This window comes from Equus asinus, chromosome 17 (assembly GCF_041296235.1).
Source record: "Equus asinus isolate D_3611 breed Donkey chromosome 17, EquAss-T2T_v2, whole genome shotgun sequence".
Taxonomy (NCBI): Eukaryota; Metazoa; Chordata; class Mammalia; order Perissodactyla; family Equidae; genus Equus; species Equus asinus.
The window spans coordinates 50,060,260-50,086,051 of record NC_091806.1 but is presented as its reverse complement, the minus strand read 5'-3'; the positions used below and the strand labels follow the sequence as shown (position 1 = coordinate 50,086,051).

General features: G+C 64.1%; 1 protein-coding gene across 19 annotated transcripts; it reads right to left on the bottom strand.

Annotated features, from left to right (window-relative positions):
* Window positions 1-691: 691 nt before the first annotated feature.
* Window positions 692-25,748, bottom strand: TSPAN4 (tetraspanin 4). 19 transcript variants are annotated; one of them, XM_070488509.1, is made up of 10 exons: window positions 21,821-21,943; window positions 21,108-21,278; window positions 19,960-20,059; window positions 16,159-16,238; window positions 6,014-6,205; window positions 4,314-4,388; window positions 3,206-3,307; window positions 2,950-3,081; window positions 2,770-2,853; window positions 692-1,797 (listed from the first exon to the last, which is right to left on the bottom strand). In XM_070488509.1, exons 4-10 carry the CDS (start codon window positions 16,219-16,221, stop codon window positions 1,729-1,731), a joined length of 717 nt encoding a protein of 238 aa, XP_070344610.1. In that variant the 5' UTR covers window positions 16,222-16,238; window positions 19,960-20,059; window positions 21,108-21,278; window positions 21,821-21,943; the 3' UTR covers window positions 692-1,728. The 19 variants fall into 19 exon arrangements, with proteins under 19 accessions (XP_070344610.1, XP_070344612.1, XP_070344613.1 ...); XM_070488511.1 differs by having other exon boundaries at window positions 21,197-21,278; window positions 21,821-21,940; XM_070488512.1 differs by lacking the exons at window positions 21,108-21,278; window positions 21,821-21,943 and adding an exon at window positions 25,616-25,733.
* Window positions 25,749-25,792: the final 44 nt, after the last annotated feature.

Genomic DNA, 25,792 nt, shown 5'->3' with positions numbered 1-25,792 from the left:
GCACACAGAACAACGGACTGGGGGAGGCAGGAGGCAGGAGGTTGGGGTCTTTCATCACACCAAGTTGGAGAGAAACGTGAATGGGGGGCCTGGGTACGGGCCAGAGGGCAGAGCAGGTGCTGGCAGGGGTCAAGTGGGGGACAGCATTGCTGGACGGGCGATTGTTCTCACTTCATTTCTGGTCACTTGCTGCTACATAAGCATCAGTTTGGTTTTGATGTGTTAACTGTGTCCTGAGACCCGCTAACTCCATATATGAGCTCTGCTGGTAAATCCCCTGGGGTTCTGGTGGCTTCCATGAAGTGAGGACAGCAGTGTGGGTGGGACATGTGGGAGGAATCAGGGAGGGACCGAGGGCCAGGAGGGACCAGCACCCGGGCAGTCTGGGCTGTGTCTGTGGCCACAGGCAGTGCTTGGCCAGGCATCACCAGGTGGGTCTGCCACACGAGAACAGTGATGCAGAGGGGCTGTCCTAGAGGGTGGGACCACAGACCCCCAGGAATTGGGGCTAGAAATTGAGAATATGGGCTGCAGTTTTGGGGGGTCAGATGCCCCACAGCTAGTGAGGCTCTTGGGAGGGGTCCATCCCTCAACCTGGACCCCCAGATGCATGGACCTCCACACTGCCCATCAGTCCTGTTCTCAGGAAGCCCCACCCCTGTCTTTGAGGTGGTTTGAGGCAGTTTAACCATTTCTCTAATTCTGGGCCCTGTGCAAGTGCTTCGCTCCTGACAGCCCACTTTATTTGCAAAATCCATACAGAGTAACACTTAAGGGGCAGAGCTCCCAGAAACCAAACAGGAATAGAAAGAAAGATAGTGGGAAAGATGGAGCTGAATGCCACTGGGGGAGGACACCCCTGGGGGAGGGCAGCAAGGCCTGGGAGCCAGATGGAGATAGTCGCGGGTGGGGGGCTGTCCCCAGCACAGGGGCTGGATGGAGATGGTTGGGGGAACATCCCTAGCACGGGCTGGGTGGAGGTGGTTGCGGGCCGGGGGGCGAGGGCACCCCCAGGACGGCCACTGGCAGCTCAGGGAGACTCAGGGTTGCTCCTCAGAGCTCCTGTGCCACTTCTTGGAGCCAATTTCCTGGAGGTTTTGGGGCTGGCTGTCCCCTCTGGGCACAAGAGCCACCATCTGCTTGGCCCAGACAGCTCACCTGGGCCTGCACATGCCCAGGAAACCCACTCCAGGCACCAGACCCCTATCAGTGGGGGGACCATGGCCATACAGGGTCTGCCTAGGGGTCAGGAGAGTGACAGACACAAGGGTGGGGGGCTGCTGCCCACATACTTTATTAAGATGCACCTGGAGCCTGCTCTGGCCCCAAGGGGAATGTGGATGACGGGACTGCGGCCCCATCTTGAGCACCAGGACCAGTGGTCAGCCCCTCACCCCCCACCCCAACCCGTGTGTGGCCCCAACCCCCTGCCCCGGACAGGGGCGCAGGGGAAAAACACTGCGCTGGAGAATCCATGGATGTAAAAAGCGCCAGAAGCCCCTCCTGCCCCCAGCCCCAGGCATGTGGCCAGTACTAGGCTCCCGCCTCCAGCACGGTGCTCACAGGCCTGGCCAGGGGTCCTGGGGGCTCCAGCCACCTGCTCCTTCCCTCCCCCACACCCAGACTGGCGCAGAGTTCTGCAGCAGGAGAGACAGGTGGGGACGTGGTCGTTTCCCTGGTGGGCGACATCTTTTGGCAGCGAAGCGGGGGTGGCGGACGGCGAGCAGCCTACGCACAGTAGGTGTCAGCCTTCACCACCTGGCAGTACATGGTCATAGCGAAGGTGAGGCCCAAGATCTGTGGACACATGAGGGGACTGGGCGAGGCCTCTCCAGGGAACTGTGAGCCTAGAAGGGGTCCTGTCCTGCCCATGGCAGGTGCCCTGACTCGGACAAGCCTGGGCCCTCGGATCCCACCCCACAGTTTCCCGGATGGCCTGGTACCCCACTTCTCTGGGGATGCCTCCCCTACAATCAGCAATTTGGGTCCATCACAGCCACACCCTCTCTGAGCCTCTGGACAAGGCCTGCCTACCATAGGCATAGGGGTACCCCGAGGGTTCTTAGGGCTCAGCCCCCAGACCCACTTTTCCCTTGGGGTCTGGCCACCCTGGGCTCTGCTGGCGGCTCTTGAGGCCTGTTTCAGGGCCCATCAGTTCCAGGCTGGGCCTTGGGCCACATGCCCCCTCCCCATTTGCCCAGAGGCCCCCGGCGGCCTGCTCCTGTCTGTCCATCCAGACCACCTCTAAGAGTGTCTGCCTGAACTGCCTGTGACCCGTTGTCTGTGCACCCCAGAATGGGGGCTGCCTCTGATGCTCGAGTTTGCTGCCACTGATCGGCCTTGAGAGCCCCCACCCCACCCCAGAGTGCTGATGCTCAAGACTTCCGCGGGGGCCAGGGGCAGGGGATTAGGGGCTGGCTGGCTGGACCCAGGCACCAAGGCCTGGGCAGCCCACCCTTCATCTGCACTGGGCAGCCCTGTGACCACCACCCACCATGGCTACCAGGCCTGGGGCTGTAGGAACAGGGCTGGCCCTGTGTACATGGGCCCTCAGCACACAGGCATCCAGTCTGGGGTTCTGTCCACTAGGAGAGAGCAGGGCTCTCTGCTCAGTAGCCAGGGGTGGCTGTCTGTCCCTGAGATGTCAAAGGTCATCTCCACTGGAGGTCATCCCTGACCATCCCCTATGAGCGCCACCTCTGCCTGGGGATGTGGGGTCGGGGGCTGGGTGGGTCCAGGAGGCTCCTGGGGCGACACTGCCCGTGTTACCTGCACCAGTGCCGTGCACAGCCCGAAGACGCCCACAGCCAGCAGGTTCTCCTGGAGCCAGATCTTCACCGTCTCGTAACACGGCTGGAGGAAGAGTAGGTGTCACCAGGGCCGAGAGGCTGGCCCTCCACCCCCAGGTCCCGGGGCCAGGACTGGTGGGTGGGGAGGGCACAGGCTCACCGCCTTCCACCAGGTGCCGGGTGCATGCAGCCCGCAGCTCTCGCTGAACTCCAGGCAGCAGGAATCGGGCACGCGCGTGGCGTTGTAGACCTCGAACCAGTCCGTGTAGTTGGAGACCCCGCAGCAGCGGAACTGCGGGAGAGGGCAGGGGGGCTGGGATGGTGGGGGCAGGCCCCTTGCCCCGGCCACGCCACGCCTCCACCCAGCCACGCCCCAGCCACGCCATGCCTCTGCCCTCCCCTGCCCCTCCGCTCACGTCGGTCTGGATGATGCTCCAGGCGTTGGTGAGGCCCACGTTGCCCGGGGTGTCGTACAGGTGCAGGCCCTTCTTCAGGTCTTGCTGGGCGTACCTGTCGATCTGCAAGTGCAGCGGGGTCAGCAGGGCCACCCTCGCACCAGGCTCCACTTCCCTCATGCAAGTTCTACACCAGCTCCAGGCTCCTGCACCCATTGTCCCTTCCCTGGAGTCACCTCCCAGAAGCCCCCCAGCGCCCAGGACTTTGCCCCCATCGTCTCCCTGGGTCTCCTGTGGCACTGAGCACAAGGGTGTAGATTAGAGTCAGACACACCGGCACAAACTCACATTAGCTTCATGCACAGGTACAGAGGCCAGGGACAGAAATACTGAGGCCATGTCTGTACACACACGTCTCTGTGCCATCAGCTGAGGGCCTAGAAGCAAGGAGCACACCTGTGCCCAGATCTTGGTTCCTCAGACCGTCCTCCAGTGAAGGAACCAGGGCCCCTTGGAGGAACGGCCGGTTCAGGGCCCGGGCAGGAGATGCCCAAGGCAGGCCTGGAGCATCTTCCAGAGCCAGAGGGAAGCGCTCCCCAAAAAGTGCATTGAGGGGGGGCGTGCCAAAGGGAGAGGGGGCCAACCGGAAGAACTCCCTGTGGCAAAAAATAACATACTCTTGGATTATAACCCAAAGAATAAAATACATGCAAATGAGCCCTGATATAAACAAAGGATTTAATAAATAAATGGGGGAGGGGAGATGGTTCTCATCCCTACTACGCAGCCCAGGACTGGCCCAGCCCCAGGGAAGCTCACCTCAGCAGAGCACACAGCTCCGCTCAACAGCCCTCCCTTCTGGCACCAAGACTGCTCTGCCCCGCAAGGGCCAGAGACCTCCCGGAGCCTCCAGGGCCCCGGCGTCCCCCTCCATGCCTGGCCTCCAGTGGCTGTGGTTAAGACCAAACCCGTGGCCCCGGGACCCCAGTGGGTTAGATGCAGGGGCCACTGTCCATCCACATGGAGCACGGGGTCCCTCCACCCCTCGTCACCCACAGCACCATGGCTCCTCGCTGAAGGTGAGGATGGAGCCCCACACCCAGATCCAGCTGGGTGGAGATGGCTGTACCTTGTCCGTGTAGGCGAAGAAGAGGATGGCAATGGTGGCCTCCAGCAGGAACACCAGCAGCAGCATCACAAAGAACTGGGGGGGGGGACACATGCCTCAGCAACCCCAACTTGACCCCTGGAGCCTCCCAAGGGCGGGGCCCCAAACCTCAGACAGACACCCAGTGCTGCCCAGGACCCCCAGCCAGGTCCCCACACCTGGAAACCATCATGCTCCCCTGATGCTGCCCACCTCCCTCAGAACCTTCCAGTCTCTGTCCCGGGGGCCATCCTGTCACGCTGAAGCTTGAGCACAAGCCTCACGTCTGTGAGCACACGTGTGTGCTCCGTGCCTGTGTCCCTGTGGTGGGCAGGCAGGTAGAGCGATGCCCAAGGGGACCTGGCAGGGGGTGGGTCGGGCTACAGTGACCCTGGCCCTCAGGGCAGCCAAGGGTGGCCCAAGCCCATTCAGGCAAGACCAAGATGGGGGGACGCCACCTTGAGCCGGAGAAGCCCCCACCTCTGACCACACAAACCTTGCCCACCAGGCAGCAGCCCCCACTCAAACGCCCCAAGAGGCACAGCCCCGACCTCGGCCCTGGACCAGGGCCATGCTGAGCAGTGGAGGCAGCCTGTGCCAGCCCTGCCTTTCCCACCTCATTACTCTTCCAGAAAGGAGGGGATGGGGATAGGAGCCAGGACAAGTGGGGGGCACAGCTCTCTTTGAAGCCCCAGCCCTGCCCCATATGGCCCTTGGATGAGGCCAGGAGAGCGGCTTGTCCTCTCCTGCGGTCCCTGACCTGGTCTCCCTTCAATCTGGGCTCAGGACTCAGGGCCCACACTGCTATCAGGAGGCACCAAGCTGTGAACTCCGGGTCACCCCATGGGAAAGGCCAGGGTCGGGCTCCATATGTACTACAGCCTCCTTCTCTGTCCAAGGGGTCTGAGCCCCCCAGCAGGGCAGCTGGGGACCCAGCTGCTGCTCTGAGGAATCCGAGCCCTGAGCCCTGATGGGCACATCTGGAATATGCTGGACACTTGGGGAAGCTGTGCAGATGGGGGACATGCCCTCCAAGACCTGGGAGGCCCCACCCCGGGCAAGGGCTCTCAGACAAAGAACACGCTGGAAGCAGGTGGTTTAGGACCAGAGCAAGCCTGCCACCCAGGCTTCTGCTGGGCATGCTCATAGGTAAGGAGCCAGGAGCTTCCTCCTTTGTAACGATCTGTGATTCACCTTCCCGAGAACGGGAAACACATCCTGCCTGTAAGTCTGTCTCCGAGGCTGAGGCAGGGGCTCTAGGTCTCTCAACAGGGGGTCCTGGGTAGTTGAGAGGCCTGGGACGGGAGCTGCAGAGGGGATCATGGGAGGAGTCGGCTTAGACGAAACAGGCCCACTACAGGCTGGAGGGGCCCTGCCTGGCACACTGTGCAATGTGTATGGGGTGGGCATGTGTGCGCACACGTGTTTGTGTCCTATCAAGGGAGGCCCCCACGAAGCTCTGGCACCACCTCTGAGAGCCCCCCACACCTGACTCCCACAGCCTCAGCCTGGCCTGGAAGACCCCAACCAAGGCCCCCAGCCACCCAGAGGGCTGCCAAGGCCATCACAGTGACCCGGCCCCATCACTGTCCCCATCCCCACGGAGAGTCTGCACATGTGGGGAGCCATGTGTCAGAGGGCCCCGGCACCCCACTCGCCGTGCCCCCACCCCCTGTACTCACGGTGAGCAGGAGGCACTTGTTCTCTTTGATGGCCCCAATGCAACCCATGAAGCCAATGGCCATGACGAAGGTGCCGGTGACGATGAGCAGGTTGGCGGCCGACAAGGATGGGAAGGAGGCAGACAGGGTGGCAAAGTTCCCCTGCGTGGCAGCCAGCCAGATGCCAACGCCCAGGATGCCGCAGCCTCCCAGCTGGGACCACAAGGCGGGAGAGAGAGAGGGGCAGTGAGGCCGCTGTCTGCACACCCTGGGCCCCAGGGACACAGCAGGCAGGAGTCCCACCAAGTCCCCATGGGAGCCCAGGATGGCATCCAAGGTGGGTGCACCCTCGCCCACCCCACTGACCTCCGGGGGTCAGGCGCCCATCCCAGTCCTGTCCTGACACACACCCCTGATCCATGGCCACAGTGACGGGACACCAGGGCTTGGTCACACTGTGGTTGACGAGGAGGGGGTGATCTGAAGACACTCTTCCACCTGGGTCATGACGAGGGTGCCTGTCCCTGCCTCAATGACCCTGTTGAGGCAGCCCTGCCAGGGGCCCAGGGCTCCCCACTGAACGCCACCAGCTCCAGGAAGCATCCCCTTCTGCCCCAGAGCCCGGCCTGCGCCCTGTCTCCCATGCAGCCCTTGGGCTGTATCCAGCCCTACAGCCCCTCGGAACCTGAGCAGTCCAGGGAGAGCCCACCTTAGAGGCCTCTGCAGGACCAGACACATTCGCTCTTCCTAAAACCTGGCTTCCCGGTGGTGGCCTGAGGACTCCCAACACCAGACCCCATGCGGCCACCATCCCTGTGGGCCCCTCTGGGCACCCCCAGCTGTCACCTACTAAGCATAAGCCCCAAAGCACCTCCAGGCCCCGACCTGGGCGCCAGCACAGGAGTGAAGAGAAGCTGCCCCCCGGCCCTCACGGCCTCCCCACCTCCACCACTGGGGCTTTCACTGAATTTCATAATTGCCCATTATTACAAAAGTCAATTAAAATAACAGGAAGAAGAGGGAGAAGGCGATGATGAATCCAGAGACGGCTCTCGGCCTTGCATGGTGACAGGGCTGCCCGGCCTGGGGAGCAAGGGTGGGCCAGGACTGGCCGAGGGGGCTGAGGCTCCGGCCCACAGTCCTCAAGACTGAGGCCTTGGGCTCTGGGTCACCTCAGGATGAAATGGGGGAATGTGTTTCGGGGCGCGGACTGGTGGTGCGCAGCCCCCACAAATGATGACCTGGGCATCAGGAGACCACCTGGGGACTGCTGGCTGATGGACTCTGGGGCAGGCCGGGCAGCCCTGGGGGCCCCCGCCCCACTCCAGGATTGGAGAAGACATGGGACCCGGCACCCCCACCCCACCAGGAGCCTCCCCACCGTCTGGCCCAGCACCCACAGGCTCGGCCCCCAGGGCATCTGCAGAGTTCTCACCCTGCACACCACAGGACAGGCTGGGCCACGAGACCCCAGGGGACACAGTGTCAACCCAGGGCCACCAGAAGCCCCACATCACCCCCAAAAGCCTCCCGGGCCTCGATGGCCAGATGCACACCCCCCCAGACTAGTACACAGAGGCTAGGAGATGAGCCGCCCACCCATAAGTGAGAGGAAGAGCTGAGGGGAGTCAGGGCCAGCCACACACCCGCCCCAACTGGCCCAACTCCCAGGCCTGGGGCCCCGACCCTGGCAGGGACCCCACGACTCAGCCAGGCCCGATGGGGCCCTGAGACCTCCATCCGAGAAGGGCTTCCCCCTCCCTATGTGCACTCGCTCGCCCTCCCCCACAGCACAGCAGCCCTGGCCGCAGGGGTGGAGGTGGGGTGGGTGATGGCAGCTGCCCTCCATTCTTGCTGGCTCGCCAGGGAGCATGCACATCATGCATTAAGCCAGGCTAGCAGGAGGCTGCAATTACAGGGGGATGCAACTCCCAGCCCAAGATCAGGAGCAGCCAAGAGCTCCCGGGGGGCTGGGCTCTGGCCCAGGCCTCCTACCAGCGTCTGGGGTCCCTCTGGGCCTTGCCTCGGAGAAGAGCCCTCCAGCTAGAATACTCACTACCGCCCAATGCGGGGGATCCAGTCAGCCCAGGGCACTCACAGGGTCCTGTCCGCCCCACCCCCCCGGCCCCTCTTTGCTCCTTCCACAAAAAATAAGAGCTTCTGTTTAAAACTTATAAACAGGGGCTGGCCCAGTGGCCAAGTGGTTAAATTCACGTGCTCCCTTGCAGGCAGCAGGCAGCGTCCCACATGCCACAACTAGAAAGATCCACAACTGAGAATATACCACTATGTACTGGGGGGCTTTGGCGAGAAAAATGGAAAAAAATAAAAAATCTAAAAAAAAAAATAAATAAATAAATGAAACTTATAAACACTTCTGGATGCTCCTGGCTCAGGGCAGGGCCTGGGGAAGCTTTGCTGGGCTGCCACCTGCCCCAAGAGGAGGCTCCTCTGGTGGGAGGGTCCTCATGCCTGTTTGAGTCTCTCCAGGGCAGAGTGGGGGATGTGGCTCCAGGCGGGATTCGGGGAGGGGGCAGGGGGAACTGATGGGCCAGGCACAGGAAGGGCCCGGCCCATGCTTCTGGGCACCAGGTTGGGGCAGACCCTGGTGCAGGGGCTGACATGCCCCTGGCAATGGCTGCACAGCCATGGCAATTCCCACAGGGGCCCACACAGACGGTGACAAGAACCTCTGCCTGCTGCCAGGATTCGCACCCCTGAGGCCTGTGCGCAGCGCCCAGCTCGGGTCAGGCTCCTGATCAAACTCGGTGCCGTAACCAGACTCCAGAGGCCAGGCGGCCAGAGGCGGCTGCCCAGACAGCAGGTCCAGGAGACTCAGACAAGGCTCGGAGGTGGGAGTGGGCCAGGGGACCCGCCCAGGGGAGTGGTGCACACGCCTCCTGGGGCGCATGTGCCTCGGTGTGTGCCCGGAGCCTGAGGAACCAGGGGCCAAGTTGGGGACACAGACGCTAGGTGACGCACCTAATTAGAGGGTATGTCCTCACTGCAGAGCTGGCTTAGTCACAGCCCAGAGCGGAGTGGGATCTGCTGGCTGTAAGGAGATGTGTGTGCCCCCACCTGTGGGAGGGGTACAACCTTGCACGGGATGGAGGCTTGGCCCCTAACAGGGGAGCAGGGTGGTGCTGTCCGCGGTGCTGACCCCAGGCGAGGCTATGCGGAGGGAGCAAGAGTGGGCCACCAGCACCCCTGGGTGTCTCCGCCCGCCTTCGGGAGGCACCACTGTGATATCATGATGCAGAGAGGAGGCAGTGACAGGCACTGGCTCATTTAATCCCATCGGGACACCCAGCACCGGTTCCCCATGGCCTCAGGGTCTCTTAGGATCTCCAAGGACCATGGCGGGGTTGCAGGGGGGGGAAGGCTGGAGCTGGGGCCACCCAGGGGACGACTGCATACAGAAATAACACTGTGCAGACCTGCACCAGGGCCCCTGACCAGCAATGGGGCAGGGGAGGAACCGGGGTCAGGGAGGGCAGGGAGAGCGGGCCACCTCCCTGTGGAGGAAACTAGAAGTCAGGCCCTCTGGGGACACAGTGACTGGCTGGGCCAGCCAACCCCAGGCCCCACGCCCGGCTCACAGCACCCCACCCCACCTCCCCACCTCTGCTAAACCAAGCAGCCCCCACTCTGGGAGGGTCACAGCTCGGGGCTGAGCGGCCTGGGCCACCGTGGGTGGGCCTGCCTCTGGCAGCAGGTCCCTGAGTAGAGGGGAGGGCCTGGTGCAAAGGGGAGAATTGTTACTTAAAACCTGAACAGCCTCTGGCTGGCTCTGCCTTCAAGGACTGCGGCGGGTGGCTCCCGTCAGCAGGAAAATGAGCCGATCTGAGCGATTTGAGCTCCCTCGCCCCGTGGGGAGGCGCACAGGGCGCCAGGAGGGCGCCAGGCAGAGCGAGTGTGGGGAGTAGGGGGGTCAGTCCAGATCCTGGGGGACCTGGCAGGGATGGGCCCCCGCCCCTAGCCCTGACAGAAACATATTTCCTTAATTAACACTCCACAAAATGCTCTCACCTCCACCCGACGCGGCAGGAGACACACAGCTGGCTGTCACCCAGACACACGCCAAGACACACACCAACAGACACACAGCCCACGCCGTCACATGGTGTCACCCAAACAACACACACACGCTGTCACACGCAGGCAAACGTCACAGACATGCTGCCCTCCGACCCATTGCCCCCACAAGCCCCGAAGCCCCTCCATGCTCAAGCACGTTCGCACAGACCAGACACACACACTGACCAAGTGCACTCACGTGGTTAATAAAATTACCTGTAATTTTGAAAATGTTTCTGCGTACGCAGCTTTTCAAACACTTTGGCAGGAAAATTACAGCCTCCAAGCACAGGAGGAAACATTAGACTCAGACACGGGATTCCAAACGCAGGGCAAGCAGGGCGAGTCCAGCAGGGCCAGGAGCTCCAGGTCCCTCCTGGGCCAGATTGGCTGGGGCAGCAATAGCTGGGGGGCCATGACCCCACCCCAACCCTGACTTCCCCCGGCACCTCCCTAAGCCCCACTCGCTCACTGCCTGGGCCCCCCTCCCCGGCCAGACAGAAACCCAGGCGGAGTCCAGGAGCAGACCTCACCCCACGACAGCCTGGGAGAGGAGCCCAGCCCACCGTCGGGGTCCCCCATGGCAGCCCTACTGTCAGCTGTGGTCTCCTTGTCTCCCACCCACACACCATGAGCATGCACCCGGCCACTGACCTTGCCCGGCCCAGCCCCAGCCCAGTGCCTGCCTCATGCCCCACCTTCCTGCCATCTCTTCTCTTGTCTGTGTATTTTTCAGTATGGACCAGAGCTGGGCGGGCGGGGACCATGTGGTCGGTGATGCCATCCCCCTCCAGGCCCTCTGCTGCTGCCCCTCCGGCCACACGGCTCAGCGAGCGTGGCAGATGGCCGGGCAGCTGGCCACGTCCTTGGAACAGGGTGGAGGCAGGGGCCAAGCCTTCGTCCAGAACCCCTCGCCTGGCAGCAGGCACAGCCTTGAGGTGGGGGCTGAGCATTGTGGGGTGACACGCTCCTCCCAGCCAAGAACAGCCATGGGGGGACCCCATCTATAAAGCTCAAGAATGGCAAAATTCGTCCACCGTGCTGGAAATCAGGTCTGCAGCTGCTCCAGGCAGGAGTTGGGGGAGCTGAGTGAAGGGGCTCGGGGTACCCTCTGGGTTGAGGAAATATTCCCAGCCTCAGCCTGATGTTGCTACCTGGGTGACAACTCACAGTGCTGTCCACTTAAAATCTATGTAATTGACTGGAACTAATTTTCTTAAACACCAGCAAGCCCCCACAATGCCCCCACATCATCAGAAGTCCTGTTCACTCACCCACCACCCCAGGAGCCCCCCAGGTGCTCCCAAACTCGGAGGTGAGGAGACCTGGCCCCAGCCCATTGGGAGATGGCCCCACTGACCAAGGAGCCCCTGAGGCCGGTGTCCAAGAAGGAGGGATGGGGGAGGGGGAGCAGAGTAGGCCTGGCCCGGGGCTCCGAGAAGCTACAAGTCCACTCTCCAGGGCAGGAGGAGCTTGCTGGAGGGCACAGGGGCATCAAAGAGAGACAAGGTCCAGGCAGGGCCACTGGGGAGTGGAGAGGGAGGGGCCTCCGCCAGGCCAGGCCCCAAAGGGCAGCTCCTCACTGCCATGATCCCTGGGGCAGCCAAGGACGACACGCCATGCCCAGTGCTCCCCAGCAGCCCATGAGACTGGGGCCAGGGCCACAGGTGGGCAGGTGCAGCTGGGACCCAGGCCCCCTCCCACCACATGATCTTCTGCCCTTTGAGGCCTGGTGCAGCCCTTAGCGGCCAAGGCCACAACTCTCTACCCCAGAGAGAGCCCCAAGCCCACCTGCAGCCCACTCCACCTCTGCTTTACGTCTAGGAGCTTGTATCCACACAGAGGCCTGGCTGGCCTTCCTCTCTCCCCACGCCCTCCCTCCCAGCAGGCTGGACTCTGGGGACCCGCACAGAGGCCCCCTGGAGCCCGCCTGGGTCACTGGGCAGACAGGCCTGGGAAGGCCACCCAGGACAATGCCAGAGCTGCATGGAGCCCACAGCTGGGCAGGCAGGGGCCCCTGACCAGCCGCTGCCACCCCCAACCCAACAGGGGAGCCACCAACTTCCTGACAGGCACATGCAACCAGGTTCTAGAGTCAGGGCCTTTATTCAGAAACGAATTGTTGCTGTTTATGGCACAGCTGCCTGCCATCCCCACCACAGCGGGAGGGCTCTGCCTGGGGAGCTGGGTGCAGTGGGCAGGGTCCCAGGTGGGGACTAGGGCCCAGAGACCTGGCGCTGCCACCACAGAGCAGATCAGCATCCTCAGGCCCCAGAGTCTCCATCTGTCCAGTCAGCCAGCCACTGGCCAAAGGACGAGAACTCGTGCAGGACAGCCTCCTGTGGCATCCTGACCCCTGACTTGACCAGGACTGCCAAGCAACCCCCCCAGCCCGTGGGGACACCAGCACCTGCTCCCAGGCACCCTCTAGGCCCAGTCCCACCATAGAACCTGCCCACCCTCCCTCTGCCCATCTCGAGGCTGCCCATGCCCACTGCCCACCCACCCTGGCTCGTGGCAGGAAGCAGGACCCCCCCTGTGCCCCAACCCGTCACAGGAAGAAACTGGAGCCAGGACACAGGAACACCTCCAGCATCACCAGGAGAACCCGTGAGGTCTGAGGTCTGAGAGGCTCGCTGGCCCTACCCTTGTGACCTCGGGCAGGGCATCCATGGCGTACCTCAGTTTCCCCAACTGCAGGGAGGACCAGGGAGAGGTGGAAGCCCACAGCTCTGCAGAGCCCTTTGCTAACCATGGGTCCCTCCTCCACCAGTCTCAGGGTGCCTTGCCCAGAGGCCAGCAACAGCAGGCAGGGCCAGCTGGGTATCGTCGGCTGCTCATCAAAGGGGAAAACCCGGGGCCGCCATGTGTTGGAAACTGAGGGCCCGAGGAGGGCAGGACCTGGGTCCCACGGTGGCCTGGGCAGCAGGAAGTGGGCTGGCAGGCAGCGCTCAACACCCCCCTCCCCAGCCCTGAGCACACGTGCAGGAGGAGGCAGAGCGGGGAGCAGCCCGGAGGTGGAAGGGGGTGTGGGGAGGGATGCCTCCAGGGAGTAGTGGGATGAGGGGCCCTTGGCTCGGCTGATCCAAATCTGGGAGGAGCTGGGCCCGCAAAGCTGAGGCCCAGGCGTGGCACCTGGCCACGGGGGAGCCACAGAAGCACCCTCACCTTGCTCCCTCAGCCCTGCATCCACCCAGGTCCACTTCCAGGACCACCGGGGACCACCTGCCCTGAGCACCCTGACCCAGAGCAGGGGAGGAGCAGGGAGAGCACCTCCTTCCTCTCTGCCACCCCCAGGGCTCCCACCCCCTCACCCCAGGCCAGCATCTCACGTGGCCCCCCCCACCCACTCCTGGGCCCAGCACACAGCCCTCTCCGCCAGACACCCTGGGCCCTGTCTCAGGGACCCTGGCCCTAAGCTGTCCCCAACCTGTGCACGCCTCAGAGGAGGGTGACTGTGTCCCTAACACAGCTGGCCCTGCCCAGTGAGGTCCCCGTATGCTGTGGAAGGGCAGGTGTGGGTCTGGGGGCAGGTCAGCTCTGAACTCTGAGGGGCCCTCCCCTCGTCCTGCCTGCACCAGCACCTGCACCCCGGGCTCCCTCGTCCTGCCCTCTCCCAAGGCTCCCAGGATCCACCCACTCTGGGAGCCACACCAGGACAGGCACAGCTGCCCTGCAAGACACAACTCCCCTCACCTCCACCCCGGCTTTGGCCAACGACCTCCACACTGGCCAGGTCGCTCCGTGGTGGCCAAGCCTGGCCCTGTAGGGTAGGGTCAGGACCGACACAGGCAAAGGTCTTGAGGTCCAGCCTGCAGGGACACCCCTCCCACCACCTCAGCCCCGACCCCTATAGTTAGCTCCAGTGGGGTGACTGAGGCACGACACTCCAGAGGGCTTCTGTCCTCTGGTCTCTCAATCAGAGAAAATGAAGTGGGAGGGAAAAACACTCCTGGAGGGGCCAGCACCCTAGACAGCAAGAAGCTGGAGTCCCAGGAAAGGGTGCTAAGCCCCCCCACCCCTACTCTGTCACCAGCAGGAAGGGCTTAACTGACATCTGCACAGGGACAAGGCAGGGTGGATGTCACGCCTGGGCTCCTGGCCATTCACACCACCCCTCACCTCTGCCTGCTTCCCGTGAGCAGGCCCGGGACCCCTCTCAGACCCCCAAGTCTCAGACCCCCGCTGGGCACCAGGCTGGGGTGGGGAGGGGCCAAGGCCAGCAGCAGGGGCCCAGTTTGCTTGGCTGGGAGATGTAATTGGATAATAAAGGGGAATTGGATTTTCCAGTCCAGGAGAGGGTCCCAAGGGGTTTCTGCTTTGTTCTTTTCCGGGTTGAGGACATCATCCACCAGGGATCAGCAGAGCGTGTCTGCCTGCAGCTGGCAGGGAGGCTCCTGGGGGTTCAGAGGGCAGACAGCTCCACCTGCAGACCCATTGGGGTGGGCTGCTCTCAGAGCACAGCCCCACCGGAGGCCCCCTCCTCTTCCCTGCAGGAAGGCGTCTAGGTCACTGAGGAGGGCAGATGAGGGGAGAAGCAGGTCCTGTGCACCTCCTGGGACCTGACCACTCCCATTCATCCCCCCAGTCAATCCACCACCTACATTGCCCACCACCGTCAAGGCGACACCTACAGCTGCCAGCTCTGGTCACACTGTCACCTGCAGCCATCTCCTATCATACTTTCTAGGACATGCTGATTCTGCCAGCCACTCAGTGCTAACCATACTGGTGCCCACTGCACCTGGTCAACATCCCCTTCACATGCCAGAGCAGATCTCCAGCCGCCCCTCCTCTGCTATCGGCTCCCAGCCTCCGCTCTGGGCCAGAGCCTCATCCCTCCATTGCAGAGAACACTCAGGGTCAACCCTTCTGGAACTGAACATCTGGAGCAGGAGTCCCCTGGGGTCACACCCCACAGGCAGCTCAGGCTGGCCACCCCTCCCAGTGACCCTGACTCTCCCCACCAAGCTAGGGAGAAAAAAGCCAGGGACCAGGATGGAAGGGATGTGTAGAAAGCAGACCCAGGTTTCTAGGCATGTGGCCTCAACTGGACCACATGCAAATAAACATGGAAATGAGATGCAAATGAAGCCTCCTTCCAGTCTAGAGCCCTGGGGAGCTAAAGCCACGCCCCCTCACTCCCAGTTGTGGAGGGCCCAGGAATTAACATGGAGCAGGAAGTGACCTTGGCATCATCTCTCCAGCAAGCCTCCTGCAGCCTGGCCAGTGGAGCCCCAGGCCTGATCAGGCTTGCTCCAACCTGGTCAGGTGTGACACCTCCCACAGCCCCAGCCCACCAGCCACCCTGCAGTTACTGGGCCGGGGGCAACTCTGTCCCTGATATTAGGGGAAGGGGCCACCCTGTAGCACCAACACCTCTGACTCTGGGCGTGGGTGCGTCCTGTCTGAGCAAACCCAGTCCACCTCAGCAAAAGTTAGGGAAGCCCCTCCACTCGTACGGGAGGCAGGGAAGCCGGACACCTCCCCGGCACTCACGACGGCCCACAGTCCTGCTCAGTGTGTGGCCCAGCCAAAGTGCTCTCTGGTGCACACACCCTCCTCTCCTTTCCCCCAGCGCCTCGGAGATTGGGGACCAGCTCACCTCTGCATCCCCTCGGGAAGTGGGGTCCCTAGAGCCTGTGGGTCAGTCTGATGGCAGGGGAGAGAAAGGACGCAGACTGCACGGAGGGAGAGGAAGCAACAGAAGGGAGGCACCTGTGTCCCAGCGCACTGCTGGCCACGACCAGGACCGGAACCGCGGCACAAGCAGGGGCAGTGCCCCACCGTCGTGTCGGGTGCGCAGGTGCAGGACACGTCCGGTTTCGGGAAGAGAGGGGAGAGGACGCGGGACAGTGCCGAGAGTGCAGAGGCCCGGCTGCACCCCGCAGTAGCGGAAATCCTCCCCATGGCCGGCCCAGCCCTGGTCCCCAGCAGGAGCAGTAGCCTCCGGCACACACACCACTCCCATGTACCTTCCAGGTGTCCCGCGCCCCATCCCAGCCAGCGCAGCGACTCTAGGTCCTTCCTCGCCCCCCCCGCCCCACCCCAGCCCGGAGCAGCCACCCGAGGTCCCCACCGCCACTCACCCAGAAGAGCAGGTTGAAGGCAAACATGAGATACTTGACGCCCTGCAGGCAGCCGCGCGCCATGCTGCAGCGCTTCAGCTCTAGGAGGAAGATGAAGGAGAGGTCCAGGTAGAAGACCACGTACTTGTTGCCCTTGGGAGACGTGTAGCGCGCCTGGGCCGCCTTGGGGCCGGGGTTGGAGTGCAGGCCGAAGAAGGGGCCGCCGCCCCCGCTGTCCGCACCCCCGTACAGGCTGCTGTAGCGCCGGAACGGGCCGCCGCGCGCGAAGCCCGGCTCCTTGCCCTCCGGCGACGGGCTGCGCCGGTACGTGGACTCGTCCGTGCTCGAGCGGCGCATCGCGCCGGGGCCGCCACCGGGCTCAGCGCCCCGCGCCCGCCGCCCCGGCACGCCGCATCCCGCCGGCCGGGCCCGCTCGGCCCCGCGCCCGCTCCGCTCGGACCCCGCGCGGGCCCCGGACACCTGCCCGCCAGCCGCAGCCCCGCGCCCCCGCCCCGCGCCCGCCCACCCACCAATCCGCGCCCGCCCCGCCCCCGCGGACCCCTCCCTCCCCACCGCGCCGCCCGCACCGGCCAATCGCAGCCCCGGCCCCGCGCCCCCGGCCCGCGCCCGCCCCTCCGCCCGCGCCGGCGCCCCTGGCTCTCCCGGTCCCCGCCGCGCCGGGGAGGAAGATGCTCACGAAGGACAGGGGGAGCGTTGTCGGGGGCCGGGGGTCGGGGGCTGCAGCCCAGGCAGCTCTCAGACCCGGGGACGGCGCCCCCGGCCTCCCCGCGCGGCCGCACTGCGCCCGGCCCCCGCTGCCCGGCCGGGCTTGGAGACCTCTGACCGCACAGATCTGCAAAGCACTATGCAAATAGAGGGTGACCCAGTTGCTCTCTGGTGGCAACTTGAGGTGGCTCCGGCTTTGGTCCCCGACCGAGGCCTCCGACTCCAGAGCGAGATAGAACTGGGGAGAATGTAGACCCGGAACACAGCTGGGGTGCACACTCTCCAAGTAGCCTCCCCCTACCTCCACCCTGAGCTAAGCGAGGGCTGCCCTGGGACCCCAAAGGTCCCGCAGCTCACCTCTTGGATGGGGAGAGGCGCTGAGGAGTACTCAGCCTTGGGGGGCGAGTAGTGGCAGGGAGGAGGCAGAGCTGCGGCTTAAGGAGCAAGACCCTGAGAGGGGCCAGGGATGGGGCTCAGGGGAGCCCTGGGCACCAGGGAGGTGGGTCACTGTGCAAGGCATGTCCCGTCCCAGAGGTTTTCAGACTTAAAGGGAGGGGCAGGAACACCCAGGAGTGCAGGAGTGATCTGTAGGGACCTGAAGACAGCCCCCATGGAACGCTGGCCCAGAGCTCCTGCCCAGAGCTCCACTCCTGGCAACACCCCGCTCCTCCACCCAGCCAGGGTGGGCTGCTCACCTCGCCCCCTCCCAGGCCCCCTCCCCTGCTCCTGTCTGGCTGGGCAGGGAACAGCACTAGCTTTAGGGGCATGTGACATGTGCCGTCACATGGGACCCCTTGCTGATTTGATGCTGCACTGCCAGTCTTGAAATGCTTGATAATTTTTGACCAAGGGGCCCCAAATTTCATTTTGCACAGCCTAGGCTGGAAGTTGGACCCTGCGCCCTCCCAGACACATCCACACACACATACAGGCGGACGTGGACCCAAGCCAGGCTCGCAGACTCCCACGGTGATTGGCACACACCCCGGAATGTGCCCCAGTGCCCCTTGCTCTGGTGCTGTGCACATTTGCTGATGTGCAGACACACGCACAAGGAACAGCCTAGGCGTACTCACACATGCCCACAATCGCAGATGGGGACAGCTGTGCCCCCGTAACCCACCCCATTGGTGGGGGCAGCACAGTCTCTGGGGCCCTGGTGTGAGGGGAAGACATCAGCAAGTGGCCTCCATGCCTCCTCCCTGAGCTCGGGCCTGCTGCCCAGACACCCAGGAGGGCCTGAGACCCCTCCTCTCTGGGCTCAGGCACGGGATCCCAGGCCTCCGGGAGAGAGGCCACTGCAGGCATGGTTGTGCCCTTGCACCCTGGGCTAGTGGCTGTGGCCATGGCCTACCCGCCCATCATGGCAGTCTACTGGCAGTGTCCACGCCATGGGACGGTCGCAGGAACTGAAGTCCAAAGAGGGAAGGACTCATTGAAGGCCCCTGAGAGTCAGGCAGCAGAGCTCAGAGGGGAGAAGAGTGAGAAGAATGAGGAAGAGGGTGGTGGAAGGGAGGGGGGTGGGAGGGGAGCAGGGAGGAGAGGGGACAAGAGAAAAGGAGGAGGGCTCGGTGAGGGAGAAGGAGGGGCCCCACTGGCGATGCTGACAAAGTGACAAATTGAGAGATTGCCTGGTGCTGGAGGGTTAGCAGCAAGTCTGGGGGAAGTGTGGACTGCTGGGGGTCCAGTGAGGTCTGGCAGCCCTGAGGGGCCCTGAGGGCCACTAGCACCGGCCCTCTGCTGCCCCCGGAGGACTCTGCAGAGAACTGCAGCTCAAGCCCCAGTGAGTCCTCTCTGAGCAGAGTTGGCACTGGTGGGGAGGTGGGACAGAACAGCCCCAGAGTCCCTGCCTGGCCCACACTGCTGGCCTGGGGCTTCCTGTGGCCCTTCTACCCTGTGCTCCCCCGAGGGCTCTTTGGTGAACCGGGGCTGCAAGAAAGGGACACACTTGTGACCATGCACCAGAGGCTGAGTGGAGAAGCAGGAAGTGGAGGAACCCCATCCAGGCCCCTGCAGAGACCATCATCTGCAGCTCTGCCACATGGAGCAAGTGGCAGTTGGTGACCCCTCGAGATCTTGGTGACTCCCAGCAGCCTCTGGCCATCTTCCCAGTGGCCCAACTCAGCCAGGCCCCAGCGCCCACACCGAGGCTGGACACTTAGGGCCATGGGGGTCCCTGCACGTGTCAGTGTGAGAGGGCGTGTGCCTGGAATGCACTCTCAGGCACAAGAGGCTAAGGGAGGACCCAGGGCTGAGCAGGAGACACCCCCGTCCAGAGAAACCAAACCCCACCACACACACCCTGCACAGACACCAACCCCCATGATGGGGTCACAGCCAGCCACCCCCCACGCAGCACCCCTGCAGCCCAGGGTCAGACAACCCTGGGAGGGACAGCTAGGCCTCCGCTAGCATAAACAAACCTGCAGCCAGCTTGTCAGCTCTATCTTCTTGGAAGTCACTGGGGCCGGGGGTGGGTGGGGACAGGGCAGGAGCAGCCTGACCCCCAAGGCAAGGCCTCCAAGGGCAAAGATGAGCTGAGCTGGGAGGGGAGCCCTGACAGGCAGGGCTCCCCAGGGGGGCCATGGGCTCAGCCCTTACCCCTTCATCACACCGGGGTGCGGGGCGAGGACTGAGGCAGACAAGGGTGTTGCCTGGGTTCCCACACTGGGCCCAGCAACCAGGATGCCCTCAGCTCCATCTTGCTCAGCCAATGCCGTTCCAGCGCACCCCCAAACTCCTGCCACCCCCTTCCCATCTACAAAACCCTGCATGCATCACCCTAGGTGAGCAGGTGAGTCTTATCTGGGATGAATCAAGAAGACTCACCCAAGGACACGAGGGTCAATCAGAGAAAGGACATGGGTGCACCAGGGCTGCAGCCCAGGGACCCTGTCCCCAAAGCCCAGCCCCTCTCCCGCAGGAGTCCCTTTCTGCTAGCCGGTGGGGCCCCAATGAGACACACTCAGGAGGCGACATCTGGCTGGCTCGGTCTGTCCCAGGACCAGGGGTGCGTCCAGTGGGCCAGGCCCCTGGACCAGGCATTGGGGAGACCAGGAGGCAGCCCAGTGCTGCCCTGGCCAGGCCGTGACATACCTGGGCTTGCCACAGGTGAGAAGCCAGGCGGTGCTCAGTGCCTCTGAAGGTGGGTCAGCGGGTGGGTGAGCAGTCAGCACAGCCAAGGCAGGCTGGAGCTCTGCAGAGGAAACACGGGCAGCACCTCCTTCCACCTCTATGGGGGCTCCCAGACACAGGGCAGGCCCAAGGGGAGGAACAGCCCTCCACTCAGGACCAGGTCCCTACAGGGACAGAGGGGTGGCCGGCGGGTGGATGGGGTACACCAGCAGACGTAGGGGGCCAGACCACCCACCAGGGCCCAGGCCAGGGAGGCTGCATCCCCAGCCTCCGGCCACTCAGCTTTCTGAGATGTGCAGGCAGGAAGGCAGGCTTGCACACGCAGACACAGAGAGGGGACGTGCACGCAGAGAACACGCATGTTCGGAGCTATGGACTTACACACAGATTCAGGGCATGCAGTGGTGTGCTACCCCCCAGAGGTCCCAGGCCCCTGGGACCAGCTTGTGTTGTCGACTTCCCCTGAGAGGCTCTCTACCCCACCCCGTCCTTGCTCGGAGCAGACAGATGCCCTAAGCCACCAGCCTAATGCTCTCCCCAGAGAGCCAGCAGCGATATCTCACGAGGCCCATTCATCTGCCACTGGCACTCACAGGGGGATGCTGCCCTGCCCGGCCAGCCAGGGACCATGGGGAGGGGGCAACAAGCTCACACGGGGGGCCTGATGGCATCCCAGCCATGCCCTCCCACCTTGCCCTTTAGACCAGGGACTCCTTGAAGCCTGGAGGATGGGGCAGGTGGTCTTGCCAGCAGCCCAAAGACGGGAGGGGGCTTCACAGGCTCAAAACACCAGCGTGGCAGGTGCCACCCCCTCCTGGGCAGCCCACTGCCCACTGGTCCACTCCAACCCGTGCCTGGGGCGGACAGGACGCCACTGAGTGGGTGGAGTCCCACCTCCTCCCTGCAGATGAACTGAGACCAGTCCCCGTGAACCTCAGTTAGGGGGTAACAGCACCCATCACAGCAGAGAGAAGATGCACCTGGTCCGGGACCCTAGGACCGCACCCCCACCCTCAACAAGTGCTGTGCCCAGGGATGAAGCGTCCCGGGAGGGGTTTTGGGCCCAGTGAAACCTCAAGGGCAATGTGGTAAGGACACGCCCCTCCTACCTTCTTCCATGAAGCCCTTCCCCAGGAGCTAAGGGACCCAAAGCCCACAGCAACATTCCAGAAGCCAAAAACCACGCATCACACCCTACCACTCGCACAGGCCTGAGGCTGATCTGCAGGCTCCGACACCCCCAGACCCGGGCATCAGTGGCTGGGCCTCCTGGGCAGGTCCTAAAGGGCAGACCACCAGCATCTCTCATGGCCCCCATCCCTCCTGGGCCCTCACATGTGAGGAAGACCCAAGCCAACACCAAGCTGAGCCTGGACCAGACCACTGCCTGGCCATACTCCCAACTCCCAGCCCCAAGGCAGCCCCTGGACCCTCTGTGAATGACCTGCAGCCCTTCTAGCCCCTACAACGCCCCTTCACGAGTCCAGGGCCCCCCACCTCCATCCTGCATAGCCTAGATACAACCCTGCAGTTGGGGCATGGGTGCAGGGGCCAGAGAGGCCCAGGGCTGGCTCCCTGACTCACCCAGGCCCAGCCTCCTCCTCCAGGAAGCCTCCCTACCCCATCTCGGCCCTGGGCTTTCTTTGAGTACAGAGCCCGGCATGTCTGCGTGCCCCAGAATGGCACACGTAGCAGGCAACAGGGACGGGACTGAGTGAGAACCCCAAGACGAACACCCCCACAGCCTGCCCGCCCTGGCCTGGGCCTCTGGACCCTCCAGGGCCCCGGGCTGGGGCCCCAGGGGACCATGAGCCACACCTACCTGGCCAGACCAAGACCCTGCTCAAAGAGAAACCTCCCCAAAAGCCGAAGAAGCGCTTGCCCATGCAGACTTGGAGGCCGGGAGCTGACGGGCGGTTGCCAGTGGCCTAGCCTACCCTGAGCCCCAGCAGCCAGCCAAGCAGCTGCAGGGGCCTGGCCTGGGAGCACACACCCCAGTGGGAGTAGCTCAGGGTAGAGAGCAGAGCGGAGCCCGCCCGCTCTGGGCCCCCAGGCCAAGCCAGCTCTGAGGCGGCTTTGAGGAGCTGGGAGGGCCCCGCCAACACAAACAGGCCTGTGGTGTCCGCCTTCCTGCTGCCGGGCCCAAGCACCCACCCAGGCCCCCACCCCGGGGGAGCGGCAGGCTGGCACCCCACACACCCAGAGCCTGCTCAGGGTCCTATCCCCCCACCCAAACGGGAGCCTCCGGGGCTGGGGGACACCTACTCCAGGGGATGGGTCGCAGGGGGAAGAGGCCACCAAGGGGCCCCCGGTCTTTCCTCCTGGGCCCACTGAGGCCAACCCCAAGCTCAAAGCCTTCCCCAGAACTCCCTCTTCTCCTCCCACCCTCAGGTATTTCTCTGCCTGGCCATGTGGAGGTTGGGGTGGAGGGGACACAATTAGGACCCTGGGGTGCACCTTCCCACCCACTGCAGGTTCCAGGAGCACCCTACCTCAGGTACCCAGTGTGTGCCCACCCACCTTGCACAGACACACACTCCCCCGCCCCCCAGACCCCAACAGAGGCGTACCCTCAGGGAGCCTCACACGGGGCCCGGGCAGCCAGGCTGACAGATGGTGACGTTCCCAAATGCCATCGGCCCAGATGTGTCCAAACAGTCTGTAAGTTAAGGCCAGTTTGGCCTCAAGCATACCTACAAATACCACCCCCAGAGCTGAGAGGGTCAGTGTGGGCACAGCAGGGGGGTAACCCCACCTGACCCCAGGGAGGCGTTCAAACATGTATGTTCATGGACCCCACTCGACCGTGCATATCCCCTGTGTGAGCCCACATCTACCCAAAGCAAGCAGGGCTAGGGGCCAAGCCTGGCACCCCACGCCTGAACAGCCAGGATTGGGACCCTCCCACTGGGCAGCTTCTGGTTCCACCCACACTTTACAGATTGGGAAACTGAGGCTGGGATCCAGGACCAGGGGGCAGGTTCAGCCCACTCCCAGGCCAGGGTACCCCTGTAGCCAGCCTGTTTCCAGGGCAACGCTCAGCCAGAGGGTCTCAGCAGCTCAAACTTCAATTGCTGATTTCCCCTTGTCCCGTCTGCATCTGCCCTGAAGTGACCCTCCAGCAGGAAGCGTGGCTCACGGGTTCCAAACCACATGTGAGCTCCGCCCTCCCTCCTCATGCCCCCACCACCAGGGGCAGGACACTCCATGCTCAGAAACCTCGCCTCACTCTCCCGTCCCCTTCTCCACCCCTCCCCAGAGGCCTGGGTTCCACACGCACCCAGGGGAGAAGCAAGGACCCCCCACCTATGCTTCCAGGCAGGCATAGCCCCACCCCCAACCCACCAGGGCCCTAGGCCCCCATGGCTCCCTCCTGCCCCTGCCCACTCTGAGGAGAGCCTTGCCCACACCCCAGCCTGCTCCTCCCTAACATACACACACACACACACACACACACACACATGCACACAGAGGGACACGGCCACCCAGGGTCCAGGCCGCAGGGCAGGGCTGACCTCTGAGGCTCCCCCAGGTTCCTCTGGTCCAGCCTGGTCAGGCCTGAGCCACGGCAGAGTCGAGACGGGAGGATCGAGGGCCCCAAGGAGCCTTCGTGCACGTGTGTTGGGAGTACGCACACGGGCTGGGACGGGGGCAGCCGCATTGCTCCCCATGGCCTCTCCTGGGAAATCAGGGAGCTGGAGGGAGGAGCTCAGGAAGCGGAGGCCAGCCACCGCCCCCAAATCCACACACAGCGCTCAGAATTCCAGGAATGTCAACTTGGCTCTGGCCAGGATCAGGGCGGGAGGCTGGCTCCCCTCACTCTCTTGGAGTAAACAACTGCTCAGGCTCTGGGCAGGAGCAAGGGTGGGGCAGGCCCTGGGCCCCTCCTCCAGGAAGCCCTCCACCCCCACTAGCTCCTGAAGGTCCACCCAGCTGACATCCCGGTTCCCCTCCTGTCTCCCTCACCTCCACAGCCACCAGCCGCTGCCAGCCTCTGCAGCTGAGCCCGAGTCTGACCCCAGGCCACTGTGACTCAAGGCCCCCTATCCCGCTCCTCTGGCGGGGACAGGATGTGCGTCCAGTCAGCCTGGGGGAGGGAAGGGAAGGGAAGTGGCCTCGGCTCGTGGCTCTGCATGTGGCAGGGTGGGGGATGGCAAACGCCACGGGAGAGGCTGTCCAGGGCCCAGGCGAAGGTGGGGGCATAAACTCCAGGCAGGCAGCACCTCTGGCCAGCCCCATGTAGAACCCAGACGACCCTCCATCTCCCTGCCCCCCAACTGAGGCCAGAGTCCATCATCCACCTGAGAGGAGTGGTAGCTGATGCCTGGGACGCAACACTGGACTGATCCTGATCAGAGATCCAGATGCCCCAGGCCAGTGAAGCTGCCTAGAGTCTGCACACGCACCCAAGTCACAGGTGCCACTTTGCCACACATCCACCCCCCACTGCCCAAAGCTCACCTCCTCCACGGAGCCTTCCCCGCCTCTCACAGCACACTGCCTGTCCCCTAGCCCCCAGCCCAGGGTCACCGGGCTCACTCCACCCCATTTTCAGAGACACAGCCTTCCGTCCCTTCAAATCCTCCGTGGCTCCTGCCCCGTGACCTCCAGCTCTTCCACCTATTCTGAAGCTAGTGCAAAGCTGTTTCCTTGGACAGCTCTGCAGGTGCGGCCTCCAGGCCTCTGCCCAAAGGCTCCCTTTGCCAGGATCTGTCTCGCCCCTCACACACACTCAGGCTCGCCCCTAGTGAAATCCTGTGTTCTTCAAGGTTCAGCTCACGAGCACCTCTTCCACGACACCCTCTGAGACCACCCTCCCCAGCCGCCGCTCCCCTCTGGGTCCTCAGAAGTCCGACGCCCCCAGCACGCGGGCGACCCAGCACGGCCTAGCCTGCTGCGGGTGCAGACCCATCCCGCACCCCCTCCCCGTTCCTTCCCCGACAAGAAGGGAGGAGGGACGCGGGCCGAAGCGGAGTAAGGCGGTGCTGCGGGGGAGGAGCCGCCGGCCAAGCGAGCGTGCCACAGGCCGGATCGCTCCCAGCGCGCCCTCAGCCGTCGGGGCTGCAGGTAACTAACTACCCGGCCAGGACCGATACTGCGCAGGCCAGCCGGCCGGGCAGTGCCCGGAGGGGCCGGGCCGCGGCTGGGAATGGGACCCCCAAACTCAGCTGCAGAGGCCCCCGGGCAGCCACAGGCAGGGGCTGCAGACAGGGAGACCCCCGTCCGGGCAGGGCGAGAGGGGCAGCGGGAAGACCCGCCGTGGCCGCCCGCCCAGGCTAGCCCCGCTAGCCGGTCAGCCCCTCTCCGCCCTGCCGCGAGTCTCCGCGCCCCCGGCCCCGGCTCCGCCACTTGTTGCTGCGGCTCGGCTCAGGGCTCCGCGCTGAGGCACGAACTCCCCGCCGGCTCGGCTCTGGGCCCGCTCCCGGTCCTGGTTCCGGCCCCGGTCCCGCTGGGGCGCCGCGGGCGGCGGGACCCCGGCCGCATACCCAAGACAGGCGCGGTACCTGCGCGCGCCTTCTGCCCGCCGCGCAGCTGTCAGTCATGCGGCCACGAGAAACGCGAACTGCCGCCGCCGAGCCCTTACGTCTCCGCGCGGCCGCCGTAGGCCGGAACGTACCAAAGCAGCAGCTGGGGGGCGCCGCTGGTTCCCGCCGCGGCCGCGCGGGGCCCGGGACCTCTGACCCGCGCGGAGGCAGTTCGTTGCGGCGGGCAGCGGACGCCGGCGGTGCCGGAGCAGGCGGGGCGGGCTGGCGGCGGCCGGGGGCGGGGTCTGCCACCCACCCCCTGCTCTATG

What these genes read in the sequence shown, in the direction of transcription:
- TSPAN4 (XM_070488506.1), bottom strand. An exon ending in CTCACCTGTGGCAAGCCCAG is followed by an intron (nt 16,239 to 19,959) that starts GTATGTCACGGC and finishes TCTTCCTCCTAG; the next exon opens with AGCTGAAGCGCTGCAGCATG. An exon ending in CCGGCACCTGGTGGAAGGCG is followed by an intron (nt 2,854 to 2,949) that starts GTGAGCCTGTGC and finishes CTCTTCCTCCAG; the next exon opens with CCGTGTTACGAGACGGTGAA.